At 38.9% G+C, this 18,468-nt stretch overlaps 1 protein-coding gene across 2 annotated transcripts in view; it reads right to left on the reverse strand.

The window, feature by feature from the left end:
• trim24 (tripartite motif containing 24) overlaps positions 1–11,114 on the reverse strand; it is a 28,302-nt gene extending 17,188 nt beyond the window's left edge. The window contains exons 1-5 of one of the 2 annotated variants that reach the window (XM_084111314.1): positions 10,974–11,114; positions 10,529–10,867; positions 8,640–8,758; positions 8,298–8,445; positions 3,824–3,956 (exon numbers count right to left, since the gene is read on the reverse strand). In XM_084111314.1, the coding sequence (XP_083967440.1) occupies positions 3,824–3,956; positions 8,298–8,445; positions 8,640–8,758; positions 10,529–10,784 (656 nt within the window). In that variant the 5' untranslated portion in view covers positions 10,785–10,867; positions 10,974–11,114. Of the gene's footprint in view, positions 1–3,823; positions 3,957–8,297; positions 8,446–8,639; positions 8,759–10,528 lie in introns of both variants that reach the window. The other variant, XM_084111313.1, reaches the window with a different exon arrangement.
• Between the last annotated feature and the right edge of the window lie 7,354 nt (positions 11,115–18,468).

Here is an 18,468-nt window from a genome sequence, read left to right on the forward strand (position 1 = left end):
AAAAGGTCAGACGGTAACCTGACATATGCGGAAAATGTAGAGAAGGGTGAAAATCTAATTTTCTCCAACTTCACAATCGTCCGACATTGTTATTTTACCTTTTATTTATTTATTTATTTATTTATTTATTTATTTATTTATTTAGTAAATGGCGTTTTAACTTAATCTTTACACGTTCGCTTTGTAAACACTAGGTCTGTACTTAAGCCTACGCATGACCTTTCAATATGATTACGTAATGTGTGGCGCATCGCAGAGCTAGTGCAAGACGAGCATTTGTGGTTAAAAAGTATATAAATGTTTATTTTTTTTTAGAAAATGAATGATGGTTTGGCTAGATAAGACCCTTATTCCTCGGCTGGGATCGTGAGTCTTTGAAGCTGCATTGAAACTGCAATTTGGACCTTCAAACTGTTGGTTCCCGTTAACGTCTACTATATGGAGAAAAATCCTGGAATGTTTTCCTCAAAAACCTTCATTTCTTTTCGACTGAAGAAAGAAAGACATCTGGACATCTTGGATGACGTGGGGGTGAGTAAATTATAAGGAAATTTTAATTCTGAAGTGAACTAATCTTTTAAAAACGCGCTTCTGCACAAGACTGAAAACAAGAGGCTGTGTGTGTGTTCTGCTGGGAGGATGTGTTTGTGTCAGCGTCCTTCCCAACTATTGTTGTAAAGTAAAGTTGATTAGAAGAGGAGTAGCCTGGTACTCATGCTTAAAGGGACACTCCACCCATTAGCATTAAGCTTTGCATTGTTAGAAACCCAGTCATACTGTTGAATGGTCGTGCAACACTCTCTCATTTTCCCCTGAGACGGGAGAAATCCGTTATTTACCTCTTACACTTCCTCCTAAAATCGTCATTTTGCGTCATTGTCGGAGGAAGTGTAAGAGGGGGGGATTTCTGTTGAGACTACAAGCACTAGCTCCTCATCTCTCCAATCTTTCCCAGGGGCGGGACCTGCTCACGCTGCAGACCTATTACAGATCAGTGGGTGGGACTTTACTCTCTGAAACTGAAAGCAATATCCTCCATCTTGTTTGAAGCTAAGCTAACAGGCGCTGTGGAGACAGATGTAAAGTTATGACAATAGCGGAGGAGAGTGCTCAATATGATATAGAAGAAGAGGATTTCGGAAGTCTGATGCTTGAATCAGGTGTTTGTGGCTACCTTTACAAGCCGCATTATAGCGAAGAGCAGCCGAGGCAGAAGACCTGCCTGCCGCGGACGAGGAGCCCAGACTGGCTCGAGTTAGGGTGGACTGGTGGCGCCGATGATCTCACTATGCAACTACGAACACAGAGATAGAGTCCGTCTGCGGCAAAGAATTTCAACGATGACAATTTCGCCTGGACGAAATCTCTGAATCAGACGAGGACACGGACGTTTGTGTTGTGAACTATCCTAGTTTCGCACCGCATATGTTCTGACTGAACATCCCGGTACCATGCAATTATTCACCTTTTCGAAAGAAATACAAACGAGGAGTAATGCACTAATGAGTTCACCAACTAACTAGACATTTTGTGTGAAATGAATTTCAAGCTCTGGTGGTAGCTAGCCTTGTAGACGGAAGAGTGATTTCTCTTATATGCAGATATGCGCTTTCTGGATTAGTGGGAGTGGCTTGCGGAGCTGTGCAATGTGGTGCATTGTGGGAGTTGTTGTCTTTCATACAAATGCGTCCTGAAGTTATTTTTTTGTCTTTCCTCGGTCACGAAGGCACCAAATTCAAAATTTATTTTACATTTCGACTACATATATGACCCACTTTAAATAAAAAACAATGTTCAAATGGGTGGAATGCCCCTTTAACGTTTTTCCCTTCATCTTTTCTTTGGTTATTGTTGCTAGTATTGTTACTATTGTGCTATTGTTCCTATAAAAATGTAATCTGTAAATAGAAAAATGCCACTATCCTGTATGAAACGGGTGGCTATTATTTTTCAAAGTATATTTTCTCCTGGTTTGAAACAGATAGGGAGTTAGGGAAGTGGAATGTATTTTGTTTTACTTTTACTTTATTAGGCTGTAGTAGTGTAGTGTAGTAGTAAACTGTTATGTTTGCTATTTTGGCACATACCCATTTCTGAAGCTCGTGTAATGGCCAGTAAAAGGAAAAGACTGAACGCTCCTACAATAAATGAACGAAAACCCACGTTTTTCATTTATGTTACTACACACTGTTCCTAGACCGGGACGTAACACAATTGACCACTGCAGATTAATTTAGGCATTGATAGTGGTGCAATAGAAACGCATAATTCCCTGTATGAAGACGTGAACAGCTCTGAATACAGCATCATGTGTTGTCATTTCAAGACTATAGTAATTATGACATGGCAGCATTAGATCCAACTAATTAGTTGATCCAATTAGATCCAACCCTAAACAAAAGGGAACTTAGTTCCCAGGAACTAGCCACCTAGTGGGGTGGTTCCCCGAGAACTAATGGTTCCCCTAGGAACCTTTTCTTGGTTGCATTCGCGCCGCCGGTAGGAACTCTGAAGAGACGTAAGCCGCGCTTGTTGTTGTGACCTTTATTTTGACGGCGCTGAGAACACCAGAGCACACAGTGCTCACTTTCTCCGTGTTCATTAGTTTACGATCTGTCTAACAGTCCTGTCTAATATGTTATTAGATAGAACTGTTAAACATAATTACACAGTATATGACAAGTTATAAGCGTATGCCGTGTGGTTGATGTCCAGTGTTGCTAGCTGAGCAGAAATACATAATCATGTTTCTCTTGGTCCCCTCAAAGTTGCGTAGGATTTTCTCTTTAGCGTAAAGGTTAAGAGGCCAATCTATCACTGTTTTCCATGTTCGTAGAGTTAGTTTGTGAAGTAAATATATAGACTATAATCTGTGTGTTTACACAGGCTTTTTCAAAAATGGCGGGTGCTGGTGTTTCCCGTGCGTTCGGCCAATCAGCGTTCACTAACGTCACGGATAGTTCCTATAGTACTGCTTTAGACTTCACTTTAGACCCTACTCTGAAGTAATAGTTCAATAGGAAAATAGTTTTAGGAACTATGAAAAGGTTCCTCCGGTGCGAAAGCCCCTAAACACACCTTAAGAAGCTACTCAAGGTCTTCAGCATTGCTTGAAAATAATACCCTGGAAATCCAGAGTTCTCGCGACAGCACAAGTTGAATTTGCTCAGCGAGTTACTCTGGCATCGAGTAATGATGCTCTTTAAATATGCCCTTGTATCCGAGCTTCACATCGGGTTATCTGATATAGGCGGGCCAGAGGCGAGCTAAACAGATGACGACAGCGCTGTGACGTCGAAGTCATTAGTAAACATAGCTTGAAACGGCTTTGGCCGCTACAATGAACAAGTAAGACTTGGCTTTTTATCTAAAAGAGGAACAGAAGACGGCGCTCGAATCATTCCTTTGCAAGAAGGCCGTTTTTGCTGTTTTGCCGACCGGATACGGCAAGAGTCTAATCTACCAGTTAGCTCCGCTGGTGGCTAAGCGTATGGGGCTTGTTGTGATTGATCGTAGTGTTATCCAATTGCGTGCAGTGAGATTTTCAAATGCATACTTGGTGCCGCCCCTCGAGCTCGCCGATTTTCATTAGTCGATGCCAGACCATTAATCTTTCAGATTTAGGTCTAGATTTCCAGGTTATGAAAATAACAGGCACGTGTGCCGAATCAGGTTGGAAACAACTTTTCAGGACAGTGGATCCTCAGGAGCAGGGTTGAAGACATTATGCATGTTAATATGAGCCTAGAGTGATAAACATTCCATGAATGATTTCTTACTACAGCTATAAAGTCACTACACATGACATGAATGTGGGTCGTACTTATGGTCCTTGTGTTTGAGTAGCTGACAGTCTCTGCACGTGAGGCGGTCGCAGGTTTCACAGAACAGCTTCAACGGCTCTTGTCTGTGGATGTCGCAGAAGACGGGCTTCTGTGTGGAAGCGCCCATCGCCTCTGTGAACGAACGGGAAGACAAGTTCATTTGTGTACCTTCAGAATCGACTCCTGCAAGTTTGTAAAATTTAGTTTCTGTAAAAGACCATGAACGGTAGTATCACCAAAAAGTATTTGGACACTTAAGTCACACACTGTATATATGTATATATACATATACTGATGAGCCAAAACTTTATAACCAGTCACGGGTGAAGAGAGGGTTGCTCCCAGTCAGCAGATGAGAATTTACCAACAGTGTGTTTTACTAACTGTGGTTGCCAGAACTTTACAGTGAAAAAATAAAGTAGCAACATTTTAGGATTTACACATTTAGTTTACAGGAAATAAAAAAGTTTATTTCTAAAGTTTATTTTTTGACTCTGGAGGACTTGGAGTTAAGTTTTTCTTTGAGAAAAGAGCATAGAACAGCACTTAAGTCATTCTTTAAAAAAAGGAAGATGTGTTCGTAGTTTTGCCGGCCAGATATGGCAAAAGTTGAATCTATCAACTAGCTCCGCTGTTAGGAAAACGCTTTGGTTGGTTGTAGCGCTGTCCTATTGCGTGCAGAGGGAATTTGAAAGACAGCCGTTTATCCCGCCCCTCGGATTGAGCCGTGTCTATGGTGAGTTGCCAGACCCAACATCTTGATGTAGGTCTGGCTTGTAGGGCTGTGCTCAAAATATCGATACAACGATACATCGTCATGAACTCCTGACGATGCGCGTATCGATACAGCAGCTGCCGTATCGATACTGTTGTGCTTATGTAGCCAATTCAGGGCTCGAATTTCGGCACGGGTATTGCGCATAATTTTAATAATTCCTGCACTTTAGCATGTAGATTGTATGAGTAAATTAATCCACACAGACTATACAATCAGATCAGTCATTTTAAAACTTTCTGCGAGACGCAATTTCACAAAGAGCGTGAAGAAGCCTTGTTTATACTTTCGCCTGGCTCCGCAGTGCGAGTCTCCGCTGCCTGCACGCGCACCTCCCCAAACGGACGAGGCGTTTATACTCGACGCGCTCACAAACAGCTCGCGAGTAACTAAAGTTATTTTTCGCGGATTATATCACTTTAACAAACAAAAACACGCAAAATTATGTCAAACATTTCGGTCTTGTTGAGTATCCTCTAAACACAGTCGGTTATGTCTTCAGCATAAAACGCATGATGGAACAGTATAATGAAATCAGGATCCGTGCACTAGCTCTTAAAGGGACAGAATCCATATGTGTCTGTCATTAATATTGTTGTCAAAACAACAAAAGATAGTTTTCATTTTAAGGAATCTGGATTAATAGCCTATGTATTTAATTTAGTCAGGACTAAAATACTACCCAGTGTTATTTTACATTTGATTACTTTATTCAGTTTCTAGTATTTCTAGACCTATTCAAAAAGTTTTCTCTTTATTGGTAGGCTATCTTTATTCTATTGTATTCATTTGCGCTACTTTTTACAAAAATTGTTTTTACTTTTTCCAAATTGATCCACATCGTGATACGTATCGTATCGTGACATTGTTGGTGATACACAGCCCTACTGGCTTGCCAGGCTAATGTAGAAGCACATTACAAGTTGCTTTTCCCCAAGCTGAGGTAAATACTAATATACGAGTTCACAACACTATGTATGTATATACTGTATATTATTGCTGTCAAATTGATTAACGTTGTTTATATGCATGTGTTTTGCGGTGTGTCTGAAACGTTTAGGTACCATCGTTGTAGTGAACGTCATGGTAAAGTACAACACAAAGTACCTCAAATGGGAAACACTTAAAGTAGTTCACTTTAAAATTTAAATTAGCCCATGATTTACTCACCCTCAAGCCATCCCAGGTGTATATGACTTTCTTCTTTCAGGCGAATACAATCAGAGTTATATATTAATAAACACCCTGACGCTTCCGAGCTTTATAATGGCAGTGGATTGCAACCAACAGATTGAAGCTCAAAAAAGTGCATCCATCCATCCATCATAAAAGTGCTCCGCACGGCTCCGGGTGGTTAATAAAGGCCTTCTGAAGTAAAGTGATGAGTTTGTGTAAGAAAAATATTCATATTTTGAATATGAATGGTCCAGTCTAGCTTCCAGCCAAATGAACATACGGACTCGACTTAAGTGTAAAGCGCAACTTATGCGAGTAATGTGCCGTACTGCTGATATTTACACTACGCCATGACGCACTACGCCACTTCTGACATCATTAGTTGCGTAAGTTGCGCTTTATATGTTTTTTATACAATTTTACATTGTAACGTGTTAAATATGAATATTTTTCTTGAACAAACTCATCGCTTTGCTTCAGAAGGCCTTTATTAACCTCCCGGAGACATGTGGAGTTCTTATATAATGGATGGATGCACTTTTCTGAGCTTTAATCGGATGGTTTCAATGGTTGCAATCCACTGCCATTATAAAGCTCGGAAGCGTAAGGGTTTTTATTAATATAACTCTGATTGTATTCGTCTGAAAGAAGAAAGTCATATTAGTGTTGTCAAAAGTACAGACTTCAGCACCAAAGTCGGTACTGAAATTTAAAAAAATGTGACGCTTTTGAGCGGAATCGTAAACGCCTCTGATTGGCCATTGTGTTCACATGCTCATTGGATATGTCTGTGATTGGCTACAATGATTAACACACGGGAGCGTTTAAAAGCACACAGAACTGTTTAAAAGTTTTTTTAAAACGGGTGCGGGAGCTTTTGAAAGTATAATCAGCCGCCTATCAGTGGACCGGACCAGCACTCGGTGAAGAGCGTCATTGATGTATATTTACAACATGTTTTTGAAGCGCTGACCATTGTAGCCAATCATAGACATATTTGATGAGCGTGTGAGCACAATGGGCAATCAGAGGTGTTTACGATTCCACTCAAAAGCGTCACATTTTTTGTACTTTTGACAACAATAAGTCATAAACACCTGGGATGGCTTGAGGGTAAATCATGGGCTAATTTTCATTCTAAAGTGAACTACTCCTTTAACGCAACGCGTAAATGCGCGTCACTAACGTAAATCAAGCAAGCTAGTATGCATAGGCCACAAAGTGTTTGCGAAATAACACATTAGCGGACCGGAGGGAATAATATGGATTTTTTTCCCAGAAAACTTCTTGCACAAAATAAATTCAAGCACTTTCAAGGACCTGTATCTATTATGTTTATTTTCTAAAATTGGATTTGGCCTTGAATTTATTTTATTTTTTTCAGATTCACAAACTTTCAAGGATTTCAAGGACCCGTGGGAACCCTGGATTTATTACAGTTTAAAGGATTAGTTCACTTCAGAATTAAAATTTCCTGATAATTTACTCACCCCCACGACATCCAAGATATTCATGTCTTTCTTTCTTCAGTCGAAAAGAAATGAAGGTCGAAAACATTCCAGGATTTTTCTCCATATAGTGGACTTTAACGGTTATCGACGGGTTGAAGGTCCAAATTGCAGTTTCAATGCAGCTTCAAAGACTCTACACGATCCCAGCCGAGGAATAAGGGTCTTATAGCTAAAAGATCGGTCATTTTAAAAAAATAATAAAAAAACATTTCTATACTTCTTAACCACAAATGCTTGTCTTGCACTAGCTGTGATGCGCCACACATAATCATGTTGAAAGGTCACGCGTGACATATGCGGAAGTACCGACCTAGTGTTTACAATGCGAATGTGCAAAGACAAAGTCAAACGCCATTTACAAAAAATAAAATAAAAGTCGGACGATTTTAAAGTTGGAGGAGAAAACGAGATGGAGTTTTTCGCCCTACCCTACATTCTTTAACAGAAACATGCGTGACCTTTCAACATGAATACGTAATGTGTGGCGCATCGCAGAGCTAGTGCAAGACGAGCATTTGTGGTTAAAAACTATATAAATATTATTTTTTTTAGAAAATGACAGATCGTTTGGCTAGATAAGACCCTTATTCCTCGACTGGGATCGTGTCTTTGAAGCTGCTTTGAAACTGACATTTGGACCTTCAACCTATTGGTTCCCGTTGAAGTCCACTATATGGAGAAAAATCCTGGAATGTTTTCCTCAAAAACCTTCATTTCTTTTTTCGATTGAAGAAAGTCAGTCATGAATATCTTGGATGACGTGGGGGTGAGTAAATTATCAGGAAATTGTAATTCTAATGTGAACTAATCCATTAAGAACGTATCTTCTAAGGTAACTCAAGTTAACCAATTAACAGGTTTTTACTGTAGCATTTTTATAGACTTTTACCATTAAAATGATGTTAATTTTTTACAGTGCACTTAAAATGTCTAATTGTCTAAATGTTACTAACCCTAACCCTTGCTCAGGTCTCACAGGCTGATATCAATTACAAATGTTTAGGGTCAAACCTGAGGACATTTCCGTTATTTGCCGGACCGTGTGATCTCTGGTGAACTTCACACGCTGATGAGCATCGATGCAGGTGACGCACAGAAACTCCACACACTCCACGCAGAAGCCGCTGGCCTCAGTGTTATCGTCGCAACTCACGCAGAGCTGAGAGCAAAAGAGCCAATGTCAACTAATGCATTTCATTTCATCATCAGGACTAGAATGAATAAACATACACATTACTTTCTTCACAACCAGCCTTGAATGCTTTAAAAAGCATTATGCAGCATCAGTATTGTGATTTTAAGGAGCATTACGGCACTGTGGTGTTATAAACGTTGACAGGCGTAAACACACACCTGACAGCTCTTTTCCATCGTGCTGCTCGGCACTTCCACAGAATCCTTAACAAAGAAGTTATCCAAGACCTCAACATCCATACACTCCTGCTGACAGACTGGACAGCGGATCATGTTCACTGATGTAACACAAGAGAGAAGAGCAGGAAAACATATTCACCAGCATGTCACAAGATACAAAAGAGGAGATGTTATTAAATAATAAAATAAAATACATTTATTAGAGCCATCATTTGTGATTGATGTGATTGTTGTGCAGTCTGTTGTGATTGATCTACTCTGCTCTGATTGGTCAGATGGTCCAGTCTGTTGTGATTGATCTACTCTGCTCTGATTGGTCAGATGGTCCAGTCTGTTGTGATTGATCTACTCTGCTCTGATTGGTCAGATGGTCCAGTCTGTTGTGATTGATCTACTCTGCTCTGATTGGTCAGATGGTCCAGTCTGTTGTGATTGATCTACTCTGCTCTGATTGGTCAGATGGTCCAGTCTGTTGTGATTGATCTACTCTGCTCTGATTGGTCAGATGGTCCAGTCTGTTGTGATTGATCTACTCTAATTGGTTAAATCGGCATACGCCACATAGTTTAATGCAAATATGGTTACTCTGATTATGAGCTTAATCGCAATTAAGCGAAATAAATATAGCCTTAATAAGTTTTATCGAAGTATTGTGTTTACATGAGGTAAAGTTTAATCGCAATATTGCCAAAATCCCATTATAATCGAGTGTTGTCGCAGTCAAAGAGACAACGGTTTTTTCCACGTTTACGAAACTAACTTGTTTGACCTTCCTAAGACTGAGTGGTTAAAATTTATTTTAAACGCTGTTCCTGAACATTATAACCCTAACGTTTATCTGAATAACTTTTGTAACTTTGTAATGTATCTTTTATTTATAAAGTGCAGTGTTATTTTCCATTTGATTACAGTTTCTGTACCTAAAAATCTTAAAACGCTGTTTACTTCAATCGTATATTTGGTCAGTTGTATTTATTTGTGTGATTGCTAATTTATTTGTTCTTTTATAATTACGGAGTGTTTATTTTGTCTTTAATAATGCTTGAAATTTAAATTAGTTAGGCTAGGCAAGTTGTTTTTGTTAATCTATGGTATTTTTAAACCATAGGTAAAAGTTGCTTGTGTAAGCATTCTTTAACCTGTTAATTTTTGTTCATGGTATTCAGCTACAACAAAATGTTTACTGTTTTGCAATAAGACTTAATACGAGTTAAAGATACCCAATCAATCCTACCCATGAATCATAAGTATTCAATTAGAAATGAATAGCAGCATGTCACTCAGGGCCTTCTTATCCCCAAGGTCTTCACCTTTTCACTTAAAAATAGAAACTACATTTTTTTACTCCACAAATCTAAAAAACATATGAATGTGTCCACAAACCCCTCATTAAAAGACACACACACACAAAATAAACGTGATACAATGTCACAGATCACTATTTCCCAGAGACACAAAATGAGATCACTTAACCTTAAAACTGTTTCGACTGACTAGATCTTCCAAATGTTGACATTCTAATGAAATGACAAAATTTTAGGAAAAAAAAATGATAGTGGGGTGGGTCATTTTACCCTATATACTTTAGTCATGTTTGTATATTTACATCACCTTTATGCATTTGACAGACAACCTTATTCGAAGAGCTTTACAGTGCATTCAAAGCACTTATTTGATCAGTCATGCATTCCCTGGGAATCGAACCCATGGGGTTTAGTGCCATGCTTCTACCATTTTGTAAACATCGAATGTTCTTTGTTCTAGCCTGAACTTTTACAGCAGCTTCGGTTCTTTGTACATCAGATCTTCTGTTACAGCCATCTTAAGATGAATTTTGTGAACCAGTAATAGTGAAAGCGAACTCTTACACTGGTTGGCGTTGCCGGCTGTGCTGGCAGGTGTGTTGTGAGCTGGTAAACATCTCTTACAGAAGGAGTGCAGGCAGGGCAGAAGCTTCGGTTCTCTGCTGCTGAAGCTGAGCTTACACACGGGACACACGTCCATCAGAGCCATCATCATCATCATCCTCACACTGCCCTGGTCTTCATCATCACGCTTACTCTCCGCCTCGTTCTCCACGACAATCACCACATCATTAGATTCAATCTTCTCACTTCCATCCATCCTCTCATTTCAGGAAGACCATCTCAGATTCGCATCAGTAACCGCTGCTGTGCTGCAGTCCGCGCTGTGATCTTCATAAACATCTGAATAAATCGACACAACGCTTAAGATATGCAAAACACTTCACTTATTAGCGCGTTATCAATAGTGAATTAAGTTTAGAAATGTAACACAGTGCTGTGTTGTTACCAGACGCATATGATGATGACGACCAGAGGCCACAGTAATGACGTCCCATGGCCTCCATTGTGACGTGTCTCACGGCAGCCGGGAGAGGACAAATGTCTCAGGGAAAAACAAATCGCATGGTAAAGGTATAATGAGAACGAGCCATCTTATATTCGTAAACGCAGATATACTTTGTAAAAATTGTATTCTTAATAGGATAAATAAAAATAAGCAATGAAATACTTTGAAAAGCTAGTGAATTCTACCAAGTTTATATGTGATTTGTAAACAATTAACTTTTTCTTGCATTGTATTATTTTAATTATTTTATTGTAATATAAATGAATGACAGTTAGCACGAACTACATCTATAATAATAATTTGTAATAATAAATAAATAAATAATAAAATAATAATTTCCACTGCAGTGTGTAGCCTTTTTTTATTTCAATATGTATTTCTATTTAAAGTTCCTGTTTCAAGTTATTCGGGTACAGAGCGTGTAATGGTACACGCCATTGTCATCATGTTACTTTTCTCGGCGATGGAAAGGATTCACCAATCACAGTTGATTTAATTACTGAGGATTTAGCAATGAAAAAAAAAAGAAAAAAAAGATGAGATTTAAATGCGGATTAATGGAGGAATCAGTTAAAACTTCCCAAGCAAAATTAACGATTTTAAAATGTCATTAACTATGGAAAAACTAGATAATGGGTTCATCTTTTTGCGATTATTTTATGAAATGCAGATCTTTTGTGAGACCCTTTCTAAAATGAATATTGCTGCACTTCGTATCCAGGATGTTAACACCATAAGAGTTTTTCTTAAAACATAGTTTTGTTCTTGGATAGTGAAAATAGGGGAAAATGTGTTCAAAAAAGCTATTTTCTAGGCATATGCTTTCTTGTGAAAATGAGCTAGTTAACGGGAAGTTTACTATATTTACAATCAGAGGAAAGCAAAAATTAGCATTTTTCAAAAATCTAATTGGGTATATAAAACCACATAAGTAATTTTGAGATAAATATTGCTTTATCCAGTTCATTTTAAATAAATTATTGATAGTCAGGGAGAGTGGGGCACAACCTAACACTTTGTCACTTTGTGTAAATCTAATCGGAGTATAATTTTTTTTTAACAATAATTTCATATCTGGTACAAACATGTGGTCTTGTTTCTATATTACAGTGTATACTTTATTTATTTATCCTGAAAGAACGGGAGTGAAATGTGACATCATGCCACAGAGGGGCACTGTAACATGTCCATATGGCAGACGAGCCAGAATGCTTAAAATTTCTTCAAATAATCATTTCTGAACATTGAACATTGACTCAGTCTTTATTCACCTGTTTCTCAATAAAATTCATAAAAGTTAGTCATGTGAATTACATAGCCTATCTAATGTCATAGAATAATTATAAAAAATAAAAATAAAAGCAGATTGTATCTCAGTATCTCCGCACAACTGAATTTGAACTTACTGACTGTATGAATATGGGTAGTATGAATGAAATTCGGACGTACTACATCAGCAAATTTGTTACTATCACATGACCTACCAGCGTCAGTTGCGTTGCTTCACTGCCATTAAAAAAAAAAAAAAAAAAACCTCGGCTGCGTTCGAAACCGCATACTTCCCTACTATTTAGTATGGGAAAAAGAGTAGGCGAGCGAAAAAGTATGTACGAATCCAAAAGAGTAGGCGAGAATTACCTGGGTGACGTACTAATTATCGCGAGATTCGGACTTAAGTGCGTTCGAATATGTCTACTTTCCTACTATATAGTAGGCGAAAACAGTACGTGAAGGAAGCAGTACGTTCGAAACATCAGTATTCATAAAAGAGTAGGCGAGATGTTCCCGGATGGCTTACTGCTTCAGCGCAGATTTTTGAGTGCTCAACCGATGGATACTCTTCTATCCCAGGAGGCCACGCGAGAGGATACCTCATAAAAAAGAAGAAGAAGGATAGGTCATACTCGAACGTGACGGAAAGGATGACGGACGAGACTGTTTTCAAATGTGAGTATTACAAATCAAATGATCGCATGTGTTGAACTGTACAGTAAACTGTTGAATTGTTGAAGGTGTAAAGACGCTATATATTTGTGATTTTGCTGTAGCCTAAATCACATTTTATTATGTATAGCTAAGCTAACAGAGAAGCTCCAGTAAGGACACATACGTCTCCAAAGTGGATTTGCATACATTTTAAACCGTATACATCTTAAATACAATTACTAATGTCTATTTAATATCTGGCAAGAAACTCTTCTATAAGAATTGCAGATTACTACGTCTAATAGATATGAAATAGGCATCTGAGTGATGTATGTGTGCTATTATGTAGAACAAATCTATAAAGTAACTAAACATAAGTTATCTATTTTATTTGTCCATTAGTACTGTTGATAAATTAAGGAACATTTATGTAGGATAAAAAGTTAAAACAACCTCAACATGTAAATGCAGTGTTGAGTTCATAAATCACAGAAGTAATGTGAATCATGTCTGGATGTTACAGGGTCAGATGAACAGATGTGTGTTTATCTGCTGGAGAGATGCTCATGAAGCTGAATGCTGCCATCAAAGGCTTTGTGACATTACAGAAATGAATAACAACAACTATTTAAATATTAAGTTGTAGTTTATTTTAATTATTGTAATTTCAAACAGAGCTATTACAGCACTTTTCTGATTCTTGATTTCTGTGCATTTGCTGCACAGCTTTAGTGGTGGAGCAGGACCTGCAAGGGAAGATGATGGCAGCATTTGTGGAAAAAAGCATTTTTGTCTTCTAAATAATACTGAAATCAAATGACATTGTGCTGTTAAAATGACTGCTTTTGTGTTATGTTTGTGTATTTTGTAGGATCTGAAATATCAGCAGGCTGGTGTGAGCACTGAGGATGAGGAGCACAGAGCTGAATCCTGGAGATGGTGCCATGGACGAGACCCTCCATCACTCCACCTGCCCTCATGAGACCCTCCATCACTCCACCTGCCCTCATGAGACCCTCCATCACTCCACCTGCCCTTATGAGTCCCTCCATCACTCCACCTGCCCTTATTGCTTCAGATTGTGAAGCACAACACATCACACAACAACCTCCGGCACGAAGGCACGGCTCACCTCTGGCGGTCAGCTGATTCATCAGAGCCGCAGAATGGGAACCGCTGTGTTGAGATGGCAGAAGGATGTAGGGTTCAGCGTCTGTAGCCTACATACATGATTGTAGTTTGAATAAAGCTTTGTTTCATGTGTTGACTTGTATATGCATTTGTTTATTGTGTGATGGTGACTTTGATTCAATCTTTTACTAATTTATTAATATTTCTCATTGTTGTCAGTAAATAAAATACAATTAATTAATGCTTTATTTATTGTTTGAATGAAAATGTAGATGTTTACTATATACACATCTAGAGTGTATTCATGCATAGCTATTTCAAATGACATACATTACATTTTGTTTGTTTTATTGAATTATATAATTTACAGTAAAAAGTAATATAATTAATTGATCAGCATTTATCGTTGTTATTATTGTATGTTTTGGGCTGGGATAGCAATGCAATTCATTCTGGGGTAATATTAATTTTTAATAATGATACTTAAATTTTTCGAGTATAAAATCAACAGTTTTCTCCAAAGGTGAATCTCCCTTTGTGCAGACATTACAAACGCTGAGGAAAACCGTTCTAGGTAGGGCTGTCGAGTTACTGATGTTATGAGGTATATGTATGTATGTATATATATCAATCATGGGTTTGCAAACGTATTATGAGATTTTATACACAGGAAAAAACCTATAAGGTTGAATATCAATATATATTTTCTTAAATAATTAATTATATAATACATTTAAAAAAATGCATTTTCTGTTATTTATAGGCCTGAGGGATGAAACGAGAGTTAAATTTAACAAGAAAAAGAGGAAAACAAAGCAGTAAGCCACTTTTGCTTATGGATGAAAATGTTTGGATATAAAATAAAGAAATTAACAACATATTCAAGAGATGACAATTTTGGGATTTCGTAATAAAAATAAATATCGTTAAGGATAAAACGGTGGGTCACATTAGTAGGGTTAAATATAAGAACTTAAATCAACCCTAAATGTACTCACAAAATAAATGGGCAGCAGTTTCTTCAAAAAGACCACAAAATGAGCAAGTTTAATCAATATCAAGATATTTACAGATAGATTAATTAAACGTGTCGTTCAAATCTTTTAAGTTGTTGCGCTTGTGATAACGCGTCGTAGGTCACATGATAACGTCAACATGGCAGATGTCCGGTTCTCATTCATACTCAACGAGATTTGGCTATAAAGTACCTACTCTTTTAGCGCTCGTTAAGTAAGTACTTATTGAAATTAAGTACCTACTCATTGAGTATGCGGTTTCGAACGCAGCCCTCCTCTCCCAGACTTCTTCCCGACAGTCAAAGCGAATTTACGTCACGAAAGTGCGGACTCGTAGGAAGACCACGAGTGTTTAGGGTGCCATTTGGGACAGAGCAAAGTGTCTATTGAATGTGCACTTCAGAATCTCGCTGTTAGAAGCTGTTCATCTGGGTATTTTTCGCCTTTCCCCCCCAGAAATCGATATATTCGGACATACTACTCTGTTGGTGTACTGTTTTTCGCATATGTATAGTAGGGAAGTATTCGATTTCGGGTGCAGCGCATGTCTGTTACAATTAGCCCAACATTAGGTTGTTCCTTGCTAACCCCTACTATATATCAGTAATATCCAAAGTATTAACCGCTATAGTTTCACTCCTGCTCTGATTAATAGAAAGACCTGAGGCATCTCAGAATAGATTTAGCGGTTGAAGCCAGAATGTGTGATTGAGATAATTACTTCTAAATTTCAATGTTTCAATGTTGTGTTTTGAAGGCACACTATGCAAGATTTTTACCTTAATATAACAGCTTCGAAATCATTTCGATGGTAAACAAACTCGTAGTAGGGCGAATCATCCCGATAGCAAAGCGGGGGCGGGGGGTAGTTCTCAACGGGCCTGAAAATTACAACCCGACCCGACCTGGCCCGTGGCTTTTAAAGCCCGGACCCGATGTAACCCGACACATCAACATGAATTATCTGCCCGAACCCGGCCTGCGGCCCGACGCCGCGTCTGATTTATTTTTTTTTTCTCATACACGTATTATCATGACCAGCAGACGGGAATTCAAATCAACCTTTAATGTTCACGCCTTTTAACAATACAAACAACTGAAACAATAAACTTTAAATATATAAATAGGCTGTAGTAGCGACGGTGAATTCACCTGCGGCAAGTTTACTTTTCACCAACTCCATCTTCTTCTCTCCAGGCTAAAGGCTAAAGAACAGCAGCGATGATTAATAAATGTGTTTTTTTTTCACTGAGCGGAAAAGATTAAGCCCGAGGTCCGACCCGACCCGAGTCATTTGATTATATTTTTGACCCGAACCCGCGGGTTTGTCGGGCCGACCCAACCCGTTGAGAACTCTAGCGGGGGGGACGCCGCTGGCAAAACCAGCAATACAGGTTTGAGAGGTGGCGCCCCGACAAATCTCGCAAGAATCACGACTTGCCTTATGGCACGACGTCACATACATCAACAGCATATGAAGCAGCCTCTATGAAAGACACTAGCACACATTTCAGACGTGAATCATGGCAGAGTCGACGAAGAAAACGAAGAAAGCGCGGTCTGAAGAGGGCAGAGACGGCTCTGCGTGAGTGGTATTTACAACAGTAATGTTAAATACAAGTACTCCACAGCAACTCTAGGGGTCGCTTTTTGAGAAAAACGGAAACTGCATAGTGTGCCTTTAATGAAGTGTTTTGCATCTGCCGTCGGTGATGGAGGAACTGGGACCAATAGGCCAATAGACCAATGTCCCTAGTTGAGCCAGCAGTAATTGTGGCCTCCGGAGAAGCATTAAGACAAGATGTCTGAATAAGGAATCTAGATGCATGGATAGCTTAATATGTATATAATGTATATAATTCAATGGACTGTCTGGGTCCACAAGACTGTTAATACACTTGCCCACAATATTGCCGACTAATGCCAAACATCAGACTCTGCAGCTACCGATCTGGTTAATGTAGCTCTGCAGTCGGTGGGTTCAATAGCGGGTCAAAGCCATGGGGTGGTTGGTCCTGTCGCGGCACAAAGTTTGTATAGTGAAATCATCCTTACCTGAACCTTACTTATTCTGATTCCTGGTCAGGTATTTGGACCAGCTGTTCAGAGAGAATTTGGAGAGCAGGCCTGTTGCTTTGGAAGTCAGTTTCATTTAATGTTTCAGTTTGATTTTGTTTCATTTAAGGCTTCTAGTTATTTGTCCTGGTGGGGTGTACTGTATTTCCCCTGCAGTGCCAGTTTCAAATGCGTGACCTGCAACCCAAAAGATCACATAGAGTCCTGCTCTCTCTCCCATATATGCTTGCAAAATATTTGTTGCCATTCAATGAAAAATCAATTAGTTTTAAATGCACTTTTGCACATCTAAAGTCTACAATTTTGTCACCAGCCACCCTCAAACACTGGGATGTATTCTACAGTTAAAACAAGCCCAAAATGATCTCAATAAAGATCAAACCCTTTTCAGAAAAGATGCAATAGAGGAGATAAAACCACCTAGTGACGTCAGTGATCATGTTATGCCTGGTACATGTTGTATGATTTTGGCCTGTCCTAGACGAAAGATGGCCAATCGTGGCAATTTCTGTGGTCGTGGCTCCTAAAAAACGGCGGCCCTACGTCGTACAGTGAGAGAGGTTCAAAGACGGCAGTTGTCACAGTCTTGCGACCAAGGATAGCCTGCGATAATTTTCTGACAGTGTCAGAAATTTAGCATGATCATCTCACAGTGTTTGCTGCTATGATCTACGTCTACTGACTAGCCAATAAAAAAGAAACACGAAATGGCCTATTGATCAACGTGACATGGTGCTAAAACTTAAACCTACTTACCTCAAGCCTCATTTGCACTTGGCATGCCAAGTTGTCCTCTTTTCCCAAGCCATGACCTCATCCATATTCTCCTCTTTCGCTTCTTCCTTTTTCAGCACACATAAAAACCACAATTGCCAGAGTGCGATTCATCTCGCTCTATGTTGTTTATACCACTAGCGCATGCTGATGAAATTTTATTCTTCTATACTAACTTGGTCAGACAGGGAACATGGGAAAGAAAGGGGATCATGATGGGAACATGGGGAAGAAAGCTTCGGTCCCAGCATATCAATTATCTGGAACCGAAAGTTGTTTTCAACAGTAAATCACTTTTTAAATCAGAACGCAAAATTGCTAATTCATCCATTTTCAACATCTAGGGGTTTCAACATCACCAGGGTGGCACTAGATCCTTGAAGCTCCTTCAGGCTCCGCACAAACTAAGCCTTGTAATGGAAAATTTTGATTTTCATTGATTTGCAGTATTGATTTTCATTTAAGACATTGAAATGATATTTTTACTGTCTATGATCTGCAGGGAACTTTAT

The sequence above is a fragment of the Abramis brama genome, assembly GCF_963993115.1.
Source record: "Abramis brama genome assembly, chromosome: 4".
NCBI lineage: Eukaryota > Metazoa > Chordata > Actinopteri > Cypriniformes > Leuciscidae > Abramis > Abramis brama.